This window comes from Oncorhynchus masou, chromosome 15 (genome assembly GCF_036934945.1).
Source record: "Oncorhynchus masou masou isolate Uvic2021 chromosome 15, UVic_Omas_1.1, whole genome shotgun sequence".
Taxonomy (NCBI): domain Eukaryota; kingdom Metazoa; phylum Chordata; class Actinopteri; order Salmoniformes; family Salmonidae; genus Oncorhynchus; species Oncorhynchus masou.
This window is the reverse complement of record NC_088226.1, coordinates 3,360,396-3,383,662: the sequence shown is the minus strand read 5'-3', so window position 1 is coordinate 3,383,662 and position 23,267 is coordinate 3,360,396. Positions and strand designations below refer to the sequence as shown.

Genomic DNA, 23,267 nt, shown 5'->3' with positions numbered 1-23,267 from the left:
CTCCTCTCTCCTCATCCTTCCATCAGTTTCTATTTTCCTTTGCGGTCTGCTCGGTTAAAACTCCTTCAAACCCGGCAGAAATGATTCTCACCGCAGAATGAATAAGGAGCTAATGGTTGGAATGAGTAAAACACATACTGCAATGTTCAGTTCCATTACATACGAAGAGCCTGGATTTCACACAGTCTGTTTTTCATCTTAAATAAGTAGTCGCTGCTGTACCCTTGAGTCATGCAGATCCCACCATCAGAGAGCTGAAAATGATCATTGTTAGGATTGTTTTGCATAATCTATTCAGTGTGACTGTGTACTGCACCATACAGTAGGTAAGATGTATGCTATGGGAGTGATGTATAGCATCAGCAATTTGAAGGGCATGTTCACACACAAGACTCCCATGATTAAAATGCTTGTTGATGCTTTTTACTTACCTGGATTACTGCACATGTACAGATCCAGAGATAGATACAAGGAATACATGCAGACTCACAAGGGCATACTGAAGACGCATGCACGAGAAGCAACCCGCAAACAAATTTAAAATGACATGTTTAAATACACACATATGGATATGCACAGCACATACGGTATGCAAAGCAGGCCACTGGTTTTTAGCGAAGTTTCTTCTCACACAAACACACACCCTTGGGTTAGCCAAGAATTGTAACCCTGAGTCCGTAGCATTCAGAAGCTGACCCTTTGGCTAACCTCCAGTCCACACAGCACGAGAGCAGTGTATACCGCAGGCTAAAAACTGTGACACACAGAGACTCACATATATATATACACACACACACACACACACACACACACACACACACACACACACACACACACACACACACACACACACACACACACACACACACACACACACACACACACACACACACACACACACACACACACACACACACACACACACACACACAGATGTCAGTCGGGCGCAGGCGGTGGTCAGCCATTAGGGTCAAAATACACACCCCGCAGCCAGCCAGTCCACGGCCATACTGTAGTGTCAAATCAGCTTTAACACACTGACATAACGCCTTGCCTTTTAAACACACACACACATACGCACTATGGTACACACACAAGGGTACACACAAACTATGGTGCAGGGCACACACTATGGTACACACTAAAAAACAGATGCACTCAAAAGGAAAACAAATATTTGACACATACATTGGAGAATTACATAGTTCAAACAAAAAGCCCACACAAAATTAAATCTTACATTTCTAATTTCTATACACTGATATTATACACACTCAATCAGATACAGATGAAGTCGGAAGTTTACATACACCTTAGCCAAGTACATTTAAACTCAGTTTTTCACAATTCCTGACATTTAATCAGTGTAAAAATTCCCTGTCTTAGGTCAATTAGGATCAACACTTTATTTTAAGAATGTGAAATGTCAGAATAATAATAATATTAATAGTATTTCAGCTTTGATTTCTTTCATCACATTCCCAGTGGGTCAAGTTTACATACACTCAATTAGTACTTGGTAGCATTGCCTTTAAATTGTTTAACTTGGGTCAAACGTTTTGGGTAGCCTTCCACAAGCTTCCCACAATAAGTTGGGTGAATTTTGGCCCATTCCTCCTGACAGAGCTGGTGTAACTGTCATGTTTGTATGTAGACCTCCTTGCTCGCACGCTTTTTCAGATCTGCCCACAAATTTTCTATGGGACTGAGATCAGGGCTTTGTGATGGCCACTCCAATACCTTGACTTGGTTGTCCTTTGGAAGTATGCTTGGGATCATTCTTCATTTGGAAGACCCATTTGCGGCCAAGCTTTAACTTCCTGACTGATGTCTTGAGATGTTGCTTCAATATATCCACATAATTGTCCTACCTCATGATGCCATCTATTTTGTGAAGTGCACCAGTCCCAATGATGCACCAATGATGGTCATTATGGCCAAACAGTTCTATTTTTGTTTCATTAGACCAGAGGACATTTCTCCAAAAAGTACTATCTTGGTCCGCATGTGCAGTTGCAAACCGTAGTCTGGCTTTTTTATGGCGGTTTTGGAGCAGTGGCTTCTTCCTTGCTGAGCGGCCTTTCAGGTTATGTCGATATAGAACTCGTTTTACTGTGGATATAGATACTTTTGTACCTGTACCAGCATCTTCACAAGGTCCTTTGCTGTTGTTCTGGGATTGAGTTGCACTTTTCGCAGCAAAGTACGTTCATCTCTAGGAGACAGAACGCTTCTCCTTCCTGAGCGGTATGACGGCTGCGTGGTCCCATGGTGTTTATACTTGCGTACTAAGGACGAACCAGACTTGCAGAGGTCTACATTTTCTTCTGAGGTCTTGGCTGATTTATTTTAGGTTTTCCCATGATGTCAAGCAAAGAGACACTGAGTTTGAAGGTAGGCCTTGAAATACATCCACAAGTACACCTCCAATTGACTCAAATAATGTCATTTAGCCTATCAGAAGCTTCTATAGCCATGAGATCATTTTCTGGAATTTTCCAAGCTGTTTAAAGGCACAGTCAACTTAGTGTATGTAAACTTTTGACCCACTGGAATTGTGATACAGTGAATTCTAAGTTTAAAAATCTCTGTCAACATTTACATTTACATTTACATTTAAGTCATTTGGCAGACGCTCTTATCCAGAGCGACTTACAAATTGGTGAATTCACCTTATGACATCCAGTGGAACAGCCACTTTACAATAGTGCATCTAAATCATTTAAGGGGGGGGGGGTGAGAAGGATTACTTTATCCTATCCTAGGTATTCCTTAAAGAGGTGGGGTTTCAGGTGTCTCCGGAAGGTGGTGGTCAACAATTGTTGGACAAATTACTTGTGTCATGCACAAAGTAGATGTCATAACCGACTTGCCAAAACTATAGTTTGTTAACAAGAAATTTGTGGAGTGGTTGAAAAACGAGTTTTAATGACTCCAACCTAAGTGTATGTGAACTTCCGACTTCAATTGTACTCTCTCTGAGACATTCAAACTTCACTTGTCACTCAAAATAACGACCAGCATCTCAATGGGGATTATGTGAAAAAACAACGTAATTTTTATTCCATAAATGTCTGTGTGGCACATGAACAGAGGTTGAATGATCTGAAAAAGATTAGGCACGGAACCTTTAAGCAGAACAAATAACCCCTCCTCCACACACACGTGACATGTTTCCAGTGTTAATACACACACCCATGGTTAGAACAGGCTAGAACAGAGTCATAAGAAACAATCACGAGAACAACCATAGTCAATATTGCAGAAGAAAAGAATAAGCGAACCAAAAGAGCAGATGGAGTCTATGTTTAATTAAACAGAGGGAAGGAAATATCTCAAGTGTTGGCTTGTTGTAGTGTTAATTTTCCCTTTTTTCCTGAGAGAGGGTTAGGGTTGAAGTAATGTGTGTGTGTGTGTGTGTGTGTGTGTGTGTGTGTGTGTGTGTGTGTGTGTGTGTGTGTGTGTGTGTGTGTGTGTGTGTGTGTGTGTGTGTGTGACTCAGAGCGAGGCAGGGACAGGCAGGGACTGATGCTTTATCTACATTTCTGAGGGACAGAGTGAGAAAAGGGAGACATGCTCCTTCACTTCCCGTGGGTGAGGATTGGAGTCATCGGCCCCTCCAGCACTGGTTGACATATAAGCACCGCAGCGTTCCCCCTCATGTCCCTTTCTCTTCTTCACACACACACACAGATACACACATTACATGCTCTTACACACGCTGCACACACATGGTCTTATACCCAAGCACACCGCACACACTCATAAACGCACAACTGTGCACAAGCACATATAGACAGGCACACACATTCGTACACACACAGATATACACAAATACAGTGTATATACACACAGATACAGTGTAGCATACCCAGGCCAGTACCCAGACAGGATAAGGAGTGACAGGACATCTCAGTGTCCTCTGACAGTCAACCTCATCGCTCATTCCTCCTGCTTCTCTGTCTCTCTGTCTCTCTGTCTCTTTGTGAGAGGGAGTTGTCTCCCTGAGGGGAAAGGGTTGTTCTGTGGTGAGTGAGGTATACACTGTGGGCGACCATGTTGGATACATGAGGTAAAGCACAGGAGGCTGCTGAGGGGAGGACGAATCATAATAATGGCTGGAACGGAGTAAATGGAATGTCATCAAACACATGGAAACCACGTGTTTGATGTATTTGATACCAATTCCCTGATTCCGCTCCAGCCATTACCATGAGCCAGTCCTCCCCATTTAAGATGCCACCAACCTCCTGTGAGGTAAAGGTATGGTAAACACGAGGTAAACGTGTTAAGTAACACCAGGGTTTGAGCGCATTAGAAGCCACACTCTGCCAGCTGGTGGCTGATGGTGTGGAGCGGGGTAAACATAAAGTATCAAAGGGGGGGGTGTCAGAGACGGAGGTTGAAGGAGACCCGCCTGAATAAATACTTCAGCACCAAAGAGGACAGCAGCACACCTCCAAAACTGACATGGGGAGACAACAAGGTTTTAAAAAATGTAAAAGTTAAAAGACAAAATCAATATCTCCAGTTAAAGGGCCTTATAAATTCATGTTGAAAGACCCCAAACACCAAATGACCTCAGGTTGCATCACTGATGATGTGTCCATGAGCATCAATAGATGTATTCATTCAATATACGCATTGATTCTTAAAGAATCTAAATGCCTCATGGGCTTAGTTCAACTCCAAACTATTAGCTTGTTTTACTCCAATGTTTGTAAACAAAGTAAATGTAAACAAACACTGTATAGCCTTAAAACATAGTTAGAGCTAGAGTGTTGATATCATGGATGGTCAGTACTTGCATCCATAGCTCTGTCTATGAACTTGAGAGTGGTTACATTGCCTATGAATTTGAGAGTGGTTACATTGCCTATGAATTTGAGAGTGGTTACATTGCCTATGAATTTGAGAGTGGTTACATTGCCTATGAATTTGAGAGTGGTTACATTGCCTATGAATTTGAGAGTGGTTACATTGCCTATGAATTTGAGAGTGGTTACATTGCCCAATCCCTCCGCCTTTTACCGAAACAATGGCGGGGAGGTGCTTTGTTAGAACTGAGGTTTGCCCCATTAAACTTGATTTCATATTGATGAATGTTTACTGCTACTCTGCTTCTCCCTTTCAAGTTGGTTCATTGCATTGATTCTGGAGGTAATATAATAGAACAATTCTATGCCATTTAGCAAACGCTTTTAAGAAACTTAGTCAGGTCAGCCCTCAGAGCCCTGACTCCTCCTCCAGCTCTACTCTGCTGCCTGGCTGACTAGGGAGGTTCTGACCACCAGTGTTGGCGTCTGGATTTAACTTGACCCTGCATCACACTGGGTTGCTGGCGCCGCTCTATCCCCACACAAGGAAACGACTATCAACACATGATCCCCTGGCTGTGTATTCCTCTCACACCGTGGTTATTCTACACTGGCCCTCCATAGGGTGCAGCGGAGCAGACCGCCATTTGCACTTCAAAGCTTTGTAATGTGCGCTATGGCCGCCGCCCAGCTTCAAACAAACATCAGACACAGTAGAGTGTGAATATGATGGCGAGCCAAGGCGCCCATAAACTGTAAATATGTAGGCTGTGTTGCTGTGGAGGAGAGGAGAGCAGAGTAGCAGAGGGGGGTGAATGTGTGTTGCTGTTGGGAGACTTGACTGTGAGCTTGTCCTCTGAGAGGAGAGGAGCACAGCTGCTGGCTCAGCACATCCTTTAATAGTCGCCGATGGTTCAGGACATTCTGATATGATTCCAACAACTCCACAACACATCCCTGATAAACATGGAAGGTTCACGAGCAAAGCAGGGGACGTCAGAGTGTTCTAGAACATCTGTCATAAGCAGTTCCAATTATCAAGTCTGGAACACTTTGGATTAGAGGAGTCAATTTCTCTAATCTAGAACTTCCAAAAACAAGGATCTTAATGTTCTAGAACCTTCAGAATGAAGTGTTCCATAATGTTCCTTCTCAGAACAGGGTGTTCAAAGACATGAAGAACAGTGTCCCAGCTGAATACCACAGCTACGGTGTGCTCAGGAAGGCCTAGCCTGATGACCAGATCCATTATGCTGGACCCCACAATTAGAGGCTTTTCAGCATGTCCCATTAGAGTGTTGGGGTAACAGTGATGGCTGCTCCCTGTTAAAGGAGAACTTAGCTTTTTTGCAAGCAAATCTCTATTTTTGATGTAAATGGCATGTTATAGAAGGGTCCAGTTTGCGGAAACGGATAAGCTCTCAAAATAGCGATGCAGGTCTTTAGATGTTATATACTGAGAGCTTTGCCATTCCTAAAAGAACGTATATGGGTGTTTTAGGAGAATTTGTTCATGTTTTTTCAGAGCCCCCTTACAGGGATGAGGAAGTGAATCACTGGTTGGAGTAAGTTTCTCAAAAACAAGTGAAATCTAAATAATAGTAGATTTGGTTGGTAAAAATAAAACTTCCCCTCTTATGAACCTCTCCACCTGAGGTTGCCTGACCTCTAGCACAGGACAGTCATCGACAGAAGATGAAGTCATCCACGATGAGACACCGCTAATCTCCCCGGCGTCACGGCACGCTAACACTCTCATGTCAGCCGCCCAAGTCAACCAAAACGGACATCTTGTGACAGAGGACACGGTTGCCAAGGAAACAATGAAATAAGCCATATGTTAATGTCTCTCTGTTCTCAAATTAAGGACACCTTCACAGAACACAAAGCCCCAGCCTCTGAACTGCAGCCCTGCTGGGAGCTGGCGAGAGGTTTGTGTTAAGCCCACCGCACAAATACACACATCATTAAGAAAGCCCCTTTCAATCAATCATTCACAATCAATTAGTCAGTCAATGTCAGTCAATCCGCAAATGTGTGTGCGCTCATGCCTATATGTGCTTGTGCGTGTGTATGTGTGCTCCTACGTATGTGCATAGGCAACAGGGAGGCCTGTTTAATAAGTGGCTGCAGGCTCTTGTACAAATCACACGGATGGCGCAGACTGACGTCCATGAGCATATGATCTCAACCTCCACAAAACCTCACAGGGAGAATATGGACAGGAAATACTCTGAGCCAGCACCACACGCACAAGCAGAATAACCAAGAGAGCATCTAAACACCATCCTCGTAGAAGTAGACGCGCTTAAAACCCATCTAAAGGCCGACTGCCGTCATAGTAATAAAATCACTGACTACTAGTCTGACAATGACGTAAAGTTAAACTAGGAGACTAGAGACTACAGACACACAGATCTGCATCTGAACGTCCTGCCGTCTCAGTCGCCATCATCCTCATCATCATCATCATCATCATGTGTGACAATAGAAGCCGCAAGGTTTCTCTGGGTCTGTATTCATAGGCCATCTGATGGCCGTTAAAAAATATGATAGCAATAATAATGCTTATAAATTACAGCGGTTTGACACTTCTGGCCTAGACAACTGGGAGGAGCATTTGCATTTGGCGCTGGAGCGTATGCATCATTGACCCTATGAGTATCAATAATGTAGCAGCTCCACTGTCGTTTCACAACTAGTTTTAAATGGTTGGGTGACAGAATTGAAATGAAACTCTACGAGGGAAGATAACAACAACTTACTAATTCTATGGCTTACATCTGTTCACCACCCACATATGGGACCAGCTCCAATGGTAGACCTGGCTGGTTCCCTAAAGGTGTTGTCTCACCTAAACAAGGCTATGCTCATGTAACAGTAAGTGGCGTCACCGATTGAAACACCACGAGCGCGCACCACCGCTAACTAGCTAGCCATTTCACATCGGCTACACTCACCTCAAGCTCAAATAAGGCCCCTGAAACATGACTATCTAAAAACACAAAGATCCCAGTTGTAAATGAGAACTTGTTCTCAACTGGCCTACCTGGTTAAATAAAGGTGACATAAAAAAAGCTGCTCTGATCAGAACACAGCAGGTTCTACCAATTAAGATAATTAAGATCACATCCTAAATATATCAAAAGCCTGATTAATATTGTCTCATTAGACCAGGACCTGAGCTAGAACAGCCAAACATGTCAGGATAACCGAGGCCATCGGCCCCTGTCCAATTAGGAAACACTATAGCCTTGATTGGCTGGTTTAACAGTGAGGATAACTAGGGCGGTGTGACACGCGACTTGACCACAAGCTCGTAACCTCAGATTGACTACGAGTTGAGAGAGGCAGAGGCCAGTGGAATGCTAAAGAGACTGGCCGTGATAGAGCAGATCTTTGATCTCTTGGGCTTATCCCAATAGGCAGAGGGGAGAGGGGGGGAAACCCTGCTTAACTAGAAATCCCCTTTTTACTTAAAGTGTCAGTGAGAGGATCATAAACCAGCCTGGAGCAGAGGGAAACAGACAGAGAACTGCTTTAAACTGGGGATTTAAAATGGAGGTCTGACTGGCCCCCTCCCTCTCTCTCTCTCTCACTCTGCATCCTCCTTATACAACCCACACATTACATACACTCACCTAGCAGGCGCATGCACACACACACTGATATAGCTGCATTCTAAATAATGGAAACAATATCAAGTTGCCATAGTAATCAAAAATACTACTGTAGGTACCGTAACTGAACGCGAACACACACACATACATACTTGACTTATTCCCTGAATGGTTGGGCGAGCGGGTCTCTTCCTGCACAGTAAACACAGCGTTTCCATTAGTGTTAACTGTGTGTTCAGTGCTGTGTGACTCAGTCACTGCAGTGATGTTACTGGGACTGTGGGGCACTGGCCTAACTTGTTCTGCCACTAAGCCTTTCTAGCTTCTCTGTGACACTTCATAAGAGCTTCATAAGGCTTCATAATGCTTTCTGAGGTGACAAGACAGTCAGGGAGTCACATCCAGAGTACTGTGGGAATAGTTGTTGTCAGAACCACTGAACGAACACACACACACACACACACACACACACACACACACACACACACACACACACACACACACACACACACACACACACACACACACACACACACACACACACACACACACACGAATATGTAAAAAACTAGTGAGGGGATTAAAGATCCCTGTTGGTAAAATAAATATGTTAATAACTGGTGCATGGGATATGAGTGTTAATCACAAGTGCAAGGTACATTAATACGTTCAGCACTAGTGTAGGAATATGCAACTGACATGTAGAAGAGATATAGACGATGTAAATCACTGCATTGGTAAATCAAAAGTGTGTGTAGATGATATAGATACAGGATGTAAGTCACTGGAATAAGCCAATGGAATATGTTCATTATTTCCATGAGCAACATGAATGTGTAAATCACTTGCATAAGCGCCGTGAAAAAATATAAATATCTATTGTGAGGACCATGGATATGTTAATAGCCTTCTATACTGTCTGTTCCCTCCTATTTGCATCAGAAACCCAAATCAAGATGCTATGATGAGGACTGTCGCAGCTGCAACAGTTGCCAGGGAAACCTGGTGGTAGGAACCTGTAGGGACATTGTGTTAGGATATGGGCACACTGTGAAAGGTGATTTGCGACTGTTGGAAGAACACTGGCTGGCTTGTAGAGAGATATGTTGTCTTAAAGGAACATGATTGACAGGGGGCATCAGGCACCATATGAGGTGCAAGATGTGACGCTGTTTGGCGCATTATTCTGAGGGTAGGTAGTCATGGAAACAGGGTGTTGACTTAGCGAAATCACACTCGGAGCACTGATAGCTATGACATTCTGAAAATCACAGAGTGAGAGAGAGCGTGAGCAAGCTTGTAAATCAAAGCAGGATCTATCCCGTCCTCCTTGTGCAGGAAAAGACCCCTCGCCGGCCATTTCACATTCTGTGTGTCTCAACTCAAGCACAGCTGTATTAGCCAAAGGGATATTAAATGGGAAAAAACACAAAAAAACTAATGCCACCAAGTTTCACAGAGTTCAACCGCCATTTTGTGTGCCAGATATTTTAATTTTTCAACGTGACTTCTGCTGACAGAACATCTTTCAGAATTATAACCAGTGTAATTAGCAAATTATAATAACAATAACAATATTACAATTGAGATAACACTTGATTTTAAAAAAAGATCAAAAGGAAATAATCAAACTAGATAAAAAAAACAAAATGAAAAAACACTTATAATAGCTTTTTTTTAAGAGATCTATACGTTTCTATATTTTTCATTTATTTGTCCTTTTCCTTAAAAAAAAAAAATCACCCATCACCACATGATTCATCTAGGCTTTCTGTCTCTTTCATTGAATAGGTTTCTCTTACCTTTCAAACGCTTCAAAATGCTGTCCTCCTTTAGCTCCCTGCTGCCATGAATTCCATTCACACATGAGAACACTGAGTTCTGATATAATCCTCTGCAAACGAGCAGTCTTCCTCAAAGGTTCATGTCTTTTACACAGCAGAATAAAACGAGGGGTCCTGATCGGCTGAGACTGGTGTTGTGGTACAAAACAGAGGAGTTTCTGAGGAGATATGGGCTGTGAGGATGCCATGTGGGAGCAGCCATTTTGAGGACCATGTATTTCCTGTTTCTGCAGGTTGGTGTTTGGTGGAACACAGTCCATCCCCTGTTGTTGGAGTCAATATGGTGGTTGAAAGGATCGTCATCGTTCCATGTGTAATCAAATCATTCCCCACTGAATCAATTATAAACATAACTTTCATAAGGATGTACTAGACTGCTCTGCCACCTATACACTGACTGTACAAAACATTAGGAACATCTGCTCTTTCCATGACATAGACTGACCATGTGAAGACTATGATCTCTTATTGATGTCACCTGTTAAATCCACTTCAATCAGTGTAGATGAAGAGGAGGAGACAGGTTAAAGACAGATTTTTAAGCCTCGAGACAATTCAGAGGGTGAATTTGAACGGGGTATGGTAGTAGGTGCCAGGCGCACAGGTTGGAGTGTGTCAATAGCTGCAACACTGCCGGGTTTTTCAAGCTCAACAGTTTCCTGTGTGTATCAAGAATGGTCCACCACCCAAAGGACATCCAGCCAACTTGACAACTGTGGGATGCATTGGAGTCAACATGGCCCAGCATCCCTGTGGAACGCTTTTAACACCTTGCAGTCCATTCCCCGACCAATTGAGGCTGTTCTGAGGGCAAAATGGGCTTCAACATAATATTAGGAAGGTGTTCCTAATGTTTTGTACACTCAGTGTATGATAATAATAACAATAATAATCAATAGTAATAATAATAATAGTAATAATGATGATAATTATAATAATAATTTGCTCTCAATATCATGATATATTGCATACTGAATGCATAAAGTTGAAACCGATCACATTGCAATTTTAGATATTTCCACTTGAATCAGAGAAAATGCTAAACCTATATCTGCTTTTAAGAGCTATCTACAGTATACGGTTGATAAGTATTTACTGAATTATTATAATTATCATCATTATCATCATTACAATATCCATATGGTTTGTATCAAAGGGTGAAGTTTTGTAATCATATTTCATATGTTCTCATTAAATGGAGAGTAAAGATCCCCCTTCTCCAATGACCCTGTTTATGTAAATGTGGCATGAGAGGGAACGCTTTGTGATGCTACAAAAATTGAAACCAAAATAAATTCAATCAAACACTGTGCCAGTTTCCAATTTCAGCTCTTGCTCATCCACAGCCTCCACTACAATATGTCCCTTTCCAGCACAGAATGTCGGCCATCTTGTTTCTAGCCAAACAAAGTTTTCATAGTGATGACCGCTATGACAGCAGTTCATATATTCTTCAGAAGCTGTGGCTATTTAGTCAGAAACTTGGTAAAGATTCTTCATAATTTATTTCTTCGAATGAAAATATATTTATATATAATATGTACTTTCACAGTTTATTTGTATCTTTCGTATGTCCTTTTTGCTATTAGATTTTTTATTTTTTATACGACGATTCACTTCATATACCTTCCTCTCCTTTAAAGAGAGTAGCCAGTCAGGTGTGAAAGAGGGGAGAAAGTGAGATTGAGCCCACTAAGTAAAACACAACCGTTGTTGATGTTGTTTCCTCTTCCTACACATTGCTTGTTGTCCGACACTAAACTGTGTTCTGCTCAATGGTTTACTTTCTGTCCTGTTCCACAGAGTGCGTCTGGGCAGCCCTGTACTGCTCTGACACAGTCCCAAACACTTATCCGCCTACTTCAACATAGTGACTCAGATCTTACCTCTATATATACACGGTGCCTTGGATAGTATCTGATAATATACGAGGTCATCTGTATTCAGTTATAACTGTGGTGATTCTTATTGTGTCTGGGTATTGAACCTGGTCACCTGATTCAGTCTGGGAATGCTGCGGATGGATATATAGATTGCGAGGGCTTTTACTTTGGCACAGACATGCGCAAGTTTGGCACATAGTTGTCAATCTCATAATGCACTGTGTATGTGTTAGCAGATAGAATGTTCCTGTCCTTGTGTCGGGCTGTATGTGTCTGTGTTTGTCTTGGAGTGTCTCAGAAGATGTTAATGCTTGGACGGGTGTTGAGCAGACACAGTAGAGGTGTGAGAACAATCTCTCCTCTCTCTCTCTCTCTCTATGCACTAACCATATAAAGCAATGTCTATGTAATATTTCATATTCTGCCTGCCTACACTTTCTATCGAAATATGGCCATGGGGATAGTACAATCAGACTCCTCTCTCTCCCTCCATCTCCCTGTTTTCTGTCTCTTCATCTCTCTCTCTTTTTCCATCTCTCTCTATCTCTTTCTCTCAGATCTGAGTCTCTTGCACATTCTCCTTGGAGCCACTCTTGAAGAGCAGAGGCTCGATCTGAGGGTTCTGGCCTTTCCCCATGAGCCCCTTCAGAGAGCTGTGGATGCCCAGCTGGGGCAGGGGCACAGGGGAGGGCAGCAAGCCACCCGTGGGGGTGCCACCACTGGTGGAGGTGGGCCCCTGTGCGCAGGAGTTGGGGGTGCTCTGGGAACAGGGGGAGAGGGAGGGGTTGTTGTTGTTGTTGAGGCCCATGCCCAGGCCCATCATGTTGTTGTTGAAGTGATGGGCCTTGTAGTAGTGGTTGAGGTGCTCCTGTCTGGCCAGGTTGGGCAGGTTGACCATCTCCGGGTGATGCATCCTCAGGCTCTGCCCTCCTCCTACTCCTCCCCCTCCGCCTCCATCCCGAGAGACGGTGCCGCCCCCTGAGATGCCGCTCCCGCGTCCACCAGCACCGGCGCCAATCTCGTCCTCCACGTTGATGATCTCGATGGCGCGGGCGGGGCCGTGGTGCTTGTGCAGCTGGTGCTGCTTCCTCAGCTTGTAGAAGACCACCAGCATCACGGCTGCCATGAAGGTAATGGCCACAAAGCAGCCAATGATGATCTTGGTGGTCTTCATCACGTCATCAAGGCCAGAATAGCCCGTCTCGGCAGTGATGGGCACAGTAAAGGTGGGCCGGGTGGCCCGGGATGAGGACAAGGACCAGGCTGACAGGGAGGAGGCGGTGGTAGGGAGCCCCCCCCTCCACTGGTGGCCAGACGGGGTAATGACGTATGACTCGTTGTGGCTGTTCATGACGCCCGCGTAGACTGTCGGGCCCTCGTTGGGCTCCACCGTTTCCACGGTGACAGTAGTGAAGTAGCTGACGCCAACGTCGGCGGCAGTGACATTAAGCACGGCGGTTGCCGTGGTGTTGCCAGCCGAGTTGGTCACCATGCAGGTGTACTGACCCGTGTCCCTCAGCGTGACGTTGGTAAAGTTGAGCGTACCGTCGTGCAGCACGGAGATCCGGACCCGGTAGGAGCCGTGGGTCATCAGGGTGCCGTTGGGCGTGAGCCAGTTGACCGAGGTCATGGTGGTGCCCGTGCGACACTTCAGCTCTGCAGCCATGCCCTCGGTAACGTTGAGGTCGGTGGGCGGCTCCACGATGACGGGAGCGTAGCAGGTGAAGTGGCTCTGGTCCAGCTCCCCGATGTACCTGCCCTTCAGGCCGGGTGGAGCGTGGCAGCGGGCGCAGCACGTAGTGTTACTGGGCACCGTCTCCTTCAGCCACCAGCTGAGCCACAGCACGTCACAGTTGCACACCCAGGGGTTGTGGTTGAGGTGCACCCGCTCCAGCTGGTGCAGCGGGGTGAAGAGGTCATGGGGCAGCGAGTGCAGGGAGTTGTGGGAAAGGTTGAGCTCCTCCAGGTTCTTCAGGTCGTCGAAGGCGTTGCGCTCGATGACCTTCACTTGCGAGTGCATGAGCCACAGCTTACGGAGAGACACCAGGCCCTGGAAAGAGCCAGGCCGGATGATCTCCAGACGGTTCCCAGACAGCTCCAGCTCCTCCAGACGCACCAGGGCCGTCAGGTTGGGGATGTCCTTCAGACCACACATGCCCAGGTTCAGGTAGCGCAGGTTGACCAGGCCCACGAAGGCGGCGTCTGAGATGTAGTCCAGCTTCTTGAGCTCTCCCAGGTCCAGCCGGCGCAGCGAGGGCACGCGGTGGAAGGCGTAGCCCGGCAGCGTCTCGATGGGGTTGTTCCGTAACCACAGCTCCCGCAGCTTGCTGAGGTACTCAAAGGCCTGTGAGGGGACCAGGGTGAGGCGGTTGTCGAACAGCTCCAGCGTATTGAGGTTGGGCAGGCCATTGAATGCTCCCACCTCAATCTGACTGATTTTGTTCTTAGACAGCTGCAGGATCTCAAGGTGCCTCAAGTGCTTGAAGGTGTCTGACTTGATAACCTGGTGGGGAGAGAGGGAGAGGGAGAATGTTAATATCTCACAACATGAAGAGTGACTAGACTGTGTAAACAGGGTGCAGCTCCAGTGGCTGTGACAGCTGGGTAGAGTGTGAAAGCAATAGCACAGGTGTGAATGCAGGGACACTATCGGAACATTACCATAATGTTTTATAAACATGAACATCAACTCAAATCTTACAGCGAGAGAAAACAAAAACTTCAAATCACTGATATGAGCCAAATTAAAATTCACAACACTTCAAAAAAATTATGAACACAGAGGCTGAAATGATTAATTGTGGTGTATCCGTTTTGGTAAATGAACAGACAATAGACATGGTTGTTTTTCTCAGAGAGAAGATGTTTGCTGGTGCATTTGGACTGGGTGGGCCCCTGGATCTGGGCTGTCCAAACGGAGCTCATTTCGCCAGGCATCAGACACACAGCTAGTGAGCAGGACTAAAATCCCTTTAAATCTATTTATTTTATTTTATTTAACCTTTATTTAACTAGGCAAGTCATCTATGGCTGTGTGAGATATTTGTGGGCGATGCTCTCAGTGAGGGTGGCAGTGAGAAGCTCCTGGAGCCAGGCCACTGCATCCTCCTTATGTGGAGCAGGAGGGGGGAGGGTGATAAGAAGGGTGGGGGTGTTTAAGAGGGGAGTGGGAGCTGTCAAAGCTTTACTCTCAGGGTACTTGGGGGAGAGAAGAGAAAAAATATACCAGAGAATCTAGGATGCCTCCAGGTGTTACAATATTTTTAGATTTTTAATCATTTCAAGTGGGGCTTCGGGATACAACAAATCCAATCAGAATCCGTTGGCTAAGAGGGAAGTATAATGAATAGTGTTATTATTTCTTTATTTCATATTTTAACAAGCTGCATCTCTGTAACTCGTAAGACCAAACCATGAGGGTTGATGTTCCCTTTTCCTTCTGTAGCCATCATATACAGTTCAATCATCTGGCTTTCTGAGTGGGATAGAATGGCTGTTTGTCCACTTCCTCTCTCTGCAGTCACTTTACTGATTTGCCACAAACTTTGCCAAAACTAAATGAGCATTAGCCTAAAACACTCTGTATCCAAATTCACAAATGGACTTAGCGTATTCAGCAACCTCATGTCTGTGAAGTTGTCTAGACATTTCTGAGCGCAAAGTTCCTAAATACATAAAGTGAAAACAGCGGGAATATGTCTTCTATTGCACGGCTGACATGCTGAGGACGTTCACATTGGGAAGCTGGGGTTAAATGGAGTGTCCCAGTGCAGCTGTAAAACCACAACAACCACCTTGGGGTTCTGACATACAATCTGCTAACACATGTGTTCCTGTTTCTTTGCTGTTTGCTGTGTTAATGTTTGATTTACATATTAACATAACCTCCATTTCAATTGCAAAACGGTTGGGGAACACTTGTAGAACATAGGCATTTTTCCATGGTAATTATGAGTGAATGACAGGTAATTACATTGAAACAAGTATATAAAAACAGGCATTTACATAATGCTTACCAACATACAGTACACGCACACGCACACACTCATGCATGGGCATGCACGCACACAAACACACAGACACACACACACAGTCAAACAAAAGAAATTAACATAGCGGATAATGCTCAGCACAGTCCATATTTACCTCTATTGAATTCTCCTGCAGGTTGAGGTATCGTGTGTTGACTGATATGCTCTCAGGCACCCCATCCAGACTCTGTCTTGTACAGATGACTCGACTGGCCTGATTGGAGCAGCTGCAATGGGTGGGGCAGGGGGAGGCGGCCTCTACAAATTCTGGCCCAGAGAGGAGGAGCCGCAGTAGCAGCTGGACCAATAGGAGGAGGAGGGGAGAGGGGCAGGGAAGGCAGGTCACCGTGGTGATGCGCATGGCAACTGGGACATGACCCTGCCCTTTCTCCGAAGATGTTGATCCCAAGATGATAGATTCCTCAACCAGGTTGACTTTGCTTAGTTTCTCCAGTGGCAATTTGTTCCTTTTAATGTTTCATTTTTAAAGGTGTTTTATCTTCTGTCTATCTCTTGTTTTTTCCAGGGGGGTTTAACAGAAATATGTGCATAAACAGATGTTACTCCTTTTTTTCTGTCGTCTAGGGATTTGAGTGGGGCCTTTAAGAAGAATCCACGAGTTACTGTGAGAGAGAGAGAGAGAGAGAGAGAGAGAGAGAGACAGAGAGAGAGAGAGAACACATACATTAGAAATAGTACAGTATATTATGCTCCTCCAATTGTTTAGAAACATTTACACTGAGCAGAACTGATGGAAAAGTCAGTATTGTTCCAGGTATAAGTTATTCTGAAAGGACTGTGGATCCTGTGCATAACTTGAGAAGCCTTAAAAGGTGCGTGTCATTGCTCATTAGTGAAGGTCAAGTTTTACAGCAAATCACTGTAGTTAACAGCAGTGTCATCAAACAATAGACATCTTTACAATATTGCAACTCTGGATCATGCATTTCAGGTTACTGTCTGCCCTTGGAATGAAAAGTAATATTGTAATCCTAACACTCATGACTATGTTATTCATGAATTGGTTCTACAGTATATGCACTCACGCGTTCAAGACAACAGTTCTCAGGACGACAGTACAATACCAATAATATTGTTTAAAGAGATTCTCTGGTACTTTTGTATACTTTTTAGCCAGTAGTTCTGAAAGTAAAGCTCACGATCCAAAAGTGGTCCCCGAAAATTGCGCACTACGTCACATACTGTTTGAGTAGATATGTGCACCATGTCATTGCGCTCTCTCTCTCTCTATGTGTGTGCCTCTTGCTAGCTGTCACTCAAATGGCGAGGGGCTGAAGCTCATTGGTTAGAACTCAAATTGCTAGGGGGCTGGCCCACAAGGGGAAAAATGTAGGGAAATGGCGCAGTACAGCCTTCAAACTAGGGATTTCGTCGCTAATTAAGGTTAGACAGTGTAGCCTAGTGGTTAGAGCATTGGACTAGTAACCGAAAGGTTGCAAGTTCAAATCCCCGAGCTGACAAGGTACAAAATCTGTCGTTCTGCCCCTGAACAGGCAGTTAACCCACTGTTCCTAGGCCGTCATTGAAAATAAGAATTTGTTCTTAACTGACTTGCCTAGTAAAATAAAGGTTAAAAAAAATAAAAAATAAAAAATATATGAACTACACATTGACACATCAAGCCCAAAGCAGGAGATTTAAAAAATACTTAGTAGTCGCCAAAGTTCCAGAGCATGTCTTTAAATCCCAGTGTCCAAACACTGAGTTGTGACTTCAACCCAAATCCTCTCTCTATTAGCATTGCACGGGTATTGGGTTGACAGTACTAATTCTATTTCCATACTGGCTCTGCATTACATGCTCTAGGGGCCACAGAATGGTGGTGAAGGGTGCAGTCTTCCTTAACACTGATAGATGGTTAACTCTACCCAGGCTCCTGGAGCCAGCGAAGGAGAATTGCTCTCCCTCTGCAGGTCATTTAGACCTGAATAACCTTAAATAAGGGCATACAGTCCACTATTATTACTGATGATGGCTGTAATGATGGGACTCTGACACTCAAATACATTTCACACACTTGGCATTCACACTTGGCTCAGGGAAAAAAACAAGAGGAGAGATTGAGAGAGAAAGGGAGAGAGAGGAATTATTAATCTGATAGATGACTGTACAGCTGAAGAGAGAGAGAGGGATTATTAATCTGATAGATGACTGTACAGCTGAAGGGAGAGAGAGGGATTATTAATCTGATAGATGACTGTACAGCTGAAGAGAGAGAGGGATTATTAATCTGATAGATGACTGTACAGCTGAAGGGAGAGAGAGGGATTATTAATCTGATAGATGACTGTACAGCTGAAGGGAGAGAGAGGGATTATTAATCTGATAGATGACTGTACAGCTGAAGGGAGAGAGAGGGATTATTAATCTGATAGATGACTGTACAGCTGAAGGGAGAGAGAGGGATTATTAATCTGATAGATGACTGTACAGCTGAAGGGAGAGAGAGGGATTATTAATCTGATAGATGACTGTACAGCTGAAGGGAGAGAGAGGGATTATTAATCTGATAGATGACTGTACAGCTGAAGGGAGAGAGAGGGATTATTAATCTGATAGATGACTGTACAGCTGAAGAGAGAGAGGGATTATTAATCTGATAGATGACTGTACAACTGAAGAGAGAGAGAGGGATTATTAATCTGATAGATGACTGTACAGCTGAAAGAAGAGAAGGGAATTATCAACACTACAGTAATAGATGAAAACTGAACAGTTGCAGAGAGGCAATGGGAGAGCGAAGGAGGGGGGGAAGTGAAAGAGCGAAAGAGAGAGAAGAGAGAGAGGGAGAGAGAGAAAGAAAGAAAGAAAGAACAAGAGGTTGGGCAAAGTGGGAGAGAGATAGTGAAACAGAGAGAGAGATGAGAGAGAGGGGTAGAGAAAGAACAAGACATTGGGGAGAGAGGGAGAGAAGGCAAGAGAGAGCGAGAGAGAGAGAGAGAGAGAGAGAGAGAGAGAGAGAGAGAGAGAGAGAGAGAGAGAAGAGAGAGGGGATAGAGGGAGAAAGAGAGGGAGATAAAGATAGATGGATGGAGTAGAGGGAGTGAGAGGGATGCTATAGAGGGACAGAAGCAGAGGAGAGAGAGAAATAGTTGAGGGAATGAAAAAGAGAATGGTCATAGAGAGAGGAAAAGATGGAGTAAAAAAAAAAAGATTAAAAAGTAGGAGGGAAAAATAGAGAGAGAGAGAGGCATTAATATGAATAACCTCAGAGAGAGGGGGGAGAAGACTAGATAGATAGATAGATAGATAGATAGATAGATAGATAGATAGATAGATAGATAGATAGATAGGGAGGGAGGGAGGGAGGGGGAGGGAGGGAGGGAGGGAGGGAGGGAGGGAGGGAGGGAGGGAGGGAGGGAGGGAGGGAGGGAGGGAGGGAGGGAGGGAGGGAGGGAGGGAGGGAGGGAGGGGGAGGGAGGGAGGGAGGGAGGGAGGGAGGGGAAAGACTCAATAGAGAGATGAATATAAAGTAGACAGAGATGGAGGGAGGGGAACAACAACACAGAGATGCATATAAAACAGAGAGAGTAATGGAGAGATGGAGGGGAAAGACAATACAGAAGAATTCATTTAAAAAGATGGATATGGATGCACAGAAGAGATTTCTCTCACTGAACGGTAGATGAGTAGGGAAAGAGAGAAGGAGAAAGAAAGAGGGAGCAAAACAGGGGTGAGATTGATCAATAATTTGAAAGCAGAGTGCAATGACATTAAAACACAAACAAGGACACAGTGATAAATCATATCCAGCACCATCTCTGTGTGATAGAAGTGAACAGGACACAGGTCCGGTCCTGACCTGCTGCTGCTGTGACCGTCACAGCTCTAGAACCAGATACTGTGTACTGGAACCGTCAGTCACAGCTCTAGACCAGAACCTGTAGGGTACTGGGACAGTCACAGCTCTAGACCAGAACCAGTAGGATACTGGGACCGTCACAGCTCTAGAACCAGATACTGTGTACTGGAACCGTCAGTCACAGCTCTAGACCAGAACCTGTAGGGTACTGGGACAGTCAAAGCTCTAGAACAGAACCAGTAGGGTACTGGGACAGTCACAGCTCTAGACCAGAACCAGTAGGGTACTGGGACAGTCAAAGCTCTAGAACAGAACCAGTAGGGTACTGGGACCATCACACACAACTCTAGACCAGAACCAGTAGGGTACTTGGACAGTCACAGTTCTAGACCAGAACCAGTAGGGTACTGGGACCGTCAATCACAGCTCTAGACCGGAACCAGTAGGGTATTGGGACAGACACTCACAGCTCTATACCAGAACCAGTAGGGTACTGGGACAGTCACAGCTCTAGACCAGAACCAGTAGGGTACTGGGACAGTCACAGCTCTAGACCAGAACCAGTAGGGTACTTGGACAGTCACAGCTCTAGACCTGAACCAGTAGGGTATTGGGACAGTCACTCACAGCTCTATACCAGAACCAGTAGGGTACTGGGACAGTCACAGTTCTAGACCAGAACCAGTAGGGTAACGGGACAGTCACAGTTCTAGACCAGAACCAGTATGATACCGGGACAGTCACAGCTCTAGATCAGAACCAGTAGGGTACTGGGACAGTCACAGCTCTAGACCAGAACCAGAGGATACTGGGACACTCACAGCTCTAGACCAGAACCAGTAGGGTACTGGGACCATCACACACAGCTCTAGAGCAGAACCAGTAGGATACTGGGACACTCACAGCTCTAGACCAGAACCAGGAGGATACTGGGACAGTCAGTCACAGTTCTACACCAGAACCAGTAGGGTACTGGGACAGTCACAGCTCTTGACCAGAACCAGTAGGGTACTGGGACAGTCACAGCTCTTGACCAGAACCAGTAGGATACTGGGACAGTCACAGCTCTAGACCAGAACCAGTAGGGTACTGGGACAGTCACAGTTCTAGACCAGAAACAGTAGGATACCGGGACAGTCACAGTTCTAGACCAGAACCAGTAGGATACCGGGACAGTCACAGCTCTAGACCAGAACCAGTAGGGTACTGGGACAGTCACAGCTCTAGACCAGAACCAGTAGGATACTGGGACAGTCACTCACAGCTCTAGACCAGAGCCAGTAGGATACTGGGACCATCACAGATCTAGACCAAAACCAGTAAGGTACCGGGACACTCACAACTCTAGATCAGAACCAGTAGGATACTGGGACCATCACAGCTCTAGACCAGAACCAGTAGGGTACTGGGACAGTCACAGCTCTAGACCAGCACCAGTAGGGTACTGGGACCGTCACACACATCTCTAGACCAGAACCAGTAGGGTACTGGGACAGTCACTCACAGCTCTAGACCAGAACCAGTAGGATACTGGGACAGTCACAGTTCTAGACCAGAAACAGTAGGATACCGGGACAGTCACAGCTCTAGATCAGAACCAGTAGGGTACTGGGACAGTCACAGCTCTAGACCAGAACCAGAGGATACTGGGACACTCACAGCTCTAGACCAGAACCAGTAGGGTACTGGGACCGTCAGTCTAGACCAGAACCAGTAGGATACTGGGAAACTCACAGCTCTAAACCAGAACCAGTAGGATACTGGGACAGTCACTCACAGTTCTACACCAGAACCAGTAGGGTAATGGGACAGTCACAGCTCTTGACCAGAACCAGTAGGGTACTTGGACAGTCAGAGCTCTAGACCAGAACCATTAGGGTACTGGGACAGTCACAGTTCTAGACCAGAACCAGTAGGATACCGGGACAGTCACAGCTCTAGACCAGAACCAGTAGGATACTGGGACAGTCACTCACAGCTCTAGACCAGAGCCAGTAGGATACTGGGACCATCACAGATCTAGACCAGAACCAGTAGGGTACTGGGACAGTCACAGCTCTAGACCAGAACCAGTAGGGTACTGGGACCGTCACACACAGCTATAGACCAGAACCAGTAGGGTACTGGGACAGTCACTCACAGCTCTAGACCAAAACCATTAGGGTACTGGCACAGTCACAGTTCTAGACCAGAACCAGTAGGGTACTGGGACCGTCACACACAGCTCTAGACCAGAACCAGTAGGGTACTGGGACAGTCACAGCTCTAGACCAGAACCAGTAGGGTACTGGGACAGTCACAGCTCTAGACCAGAACCAGTAGGGTACTGGGACACTCACAGCTCTAGACCAGAACCAGGAGGATACTGGGACAGTCAGTCACAGTTCTACACCAGAACCAGTAGGGTACTGGGACAGTCACAGCTCTTGACCAGAACCAGTAGGGTACTGGGACAGTCACAGCTCTTGACCAGAACCAGTAGGATACTGGGACAGTCACAGCTCTAGACCAGAACCAGTAGGGTACTGGGACAGTCACAGCTCTAGACCAGAAACAGTAGGATACCGGGACAGTCACAGTTCTAGACCAGAACCAGTAGGATACCGGGACAGTCACAGCTCTAGACCAGAACCAGTAGGGTACTGGGACAGTCACAGCTCTAGACCAGAACCAGTAGGATACTGGGACAGTCACTCACAGCTCTAGACCAGAGCCAGTAGGATACTGGGACCATCACAGATCTAGACCAAAACCAGTAAGGTACCGGGACACTCACAACTCTAGATCAGAACCAGTAGGATACTGGGACCATCACAGCTCTAGACCAGAACCAGTAGGGTACTGGGACAGTCACCGCTCTAGACCAGCACCAGTAGGGTACTGGGACCATCACACACATCTCTAGACCAGAACCAGTAGGGTACTGGGACAGTCACTCACAGCTCTAGACCAGAACCAGTAGGATACTGGGACAGTCACAGTTCTAGACCAGAAACAGTAGGATACCGGGACAGTCACAGCTCTAGATCAGAACCAGTAGGGTACTGGGACAGTCACAGCTCTAGACCAGAACCAGAGGATACTGGGACACTCACAGCTCTAGACCAGAACCAGTAGGGTACTGGGACCGTCACACACAGCTCTAGACCAGAACCAGTAGGATACTGGGAAACTCACAGCTCTAAACCAGAACCAGTAGGATACTGGGACAGTCACTCACAGTTCTACACCAGAACCAGTAGGGTAATG

The 23,267-nt window shown here is 45.5% G+C and overlaps 1 protein-coding gene across 1 annotated transcript in view; it reads right to left on the bottom strand.

Annotated features, from left to right (window-relative positions):
• Positions 1–3,033: 3,033 nt before the first annotated feature.
• LOC135555347 (leucine-rich repeat-containing protein 4B-like) overlaps positions 3,034–23,267 on the bottom strand; it is a 44,733-nt gene continuing 24,499 nt past the window's right edge. Inside the window, exons 3-4 of the mRNA XM_064987695.1 lie at positions 16,311–16,818; positions 3,034–14,667 (exon numbers count right to left, since the gene is read on the bottom strand). Coding sequence (XP_064843767.1) covers positions 12,718–14,667; positions 16,311–16,556 — 2,196 coding nt within the window. The 5' untranslated portion in view covers positions 16,557–16,818 and the 3' untranslated portion in view covers positions 3,034–12,717. The remainder of the gene's footprint in view (positions 14,668–16,310; positions 16,819–23,267) is intronic.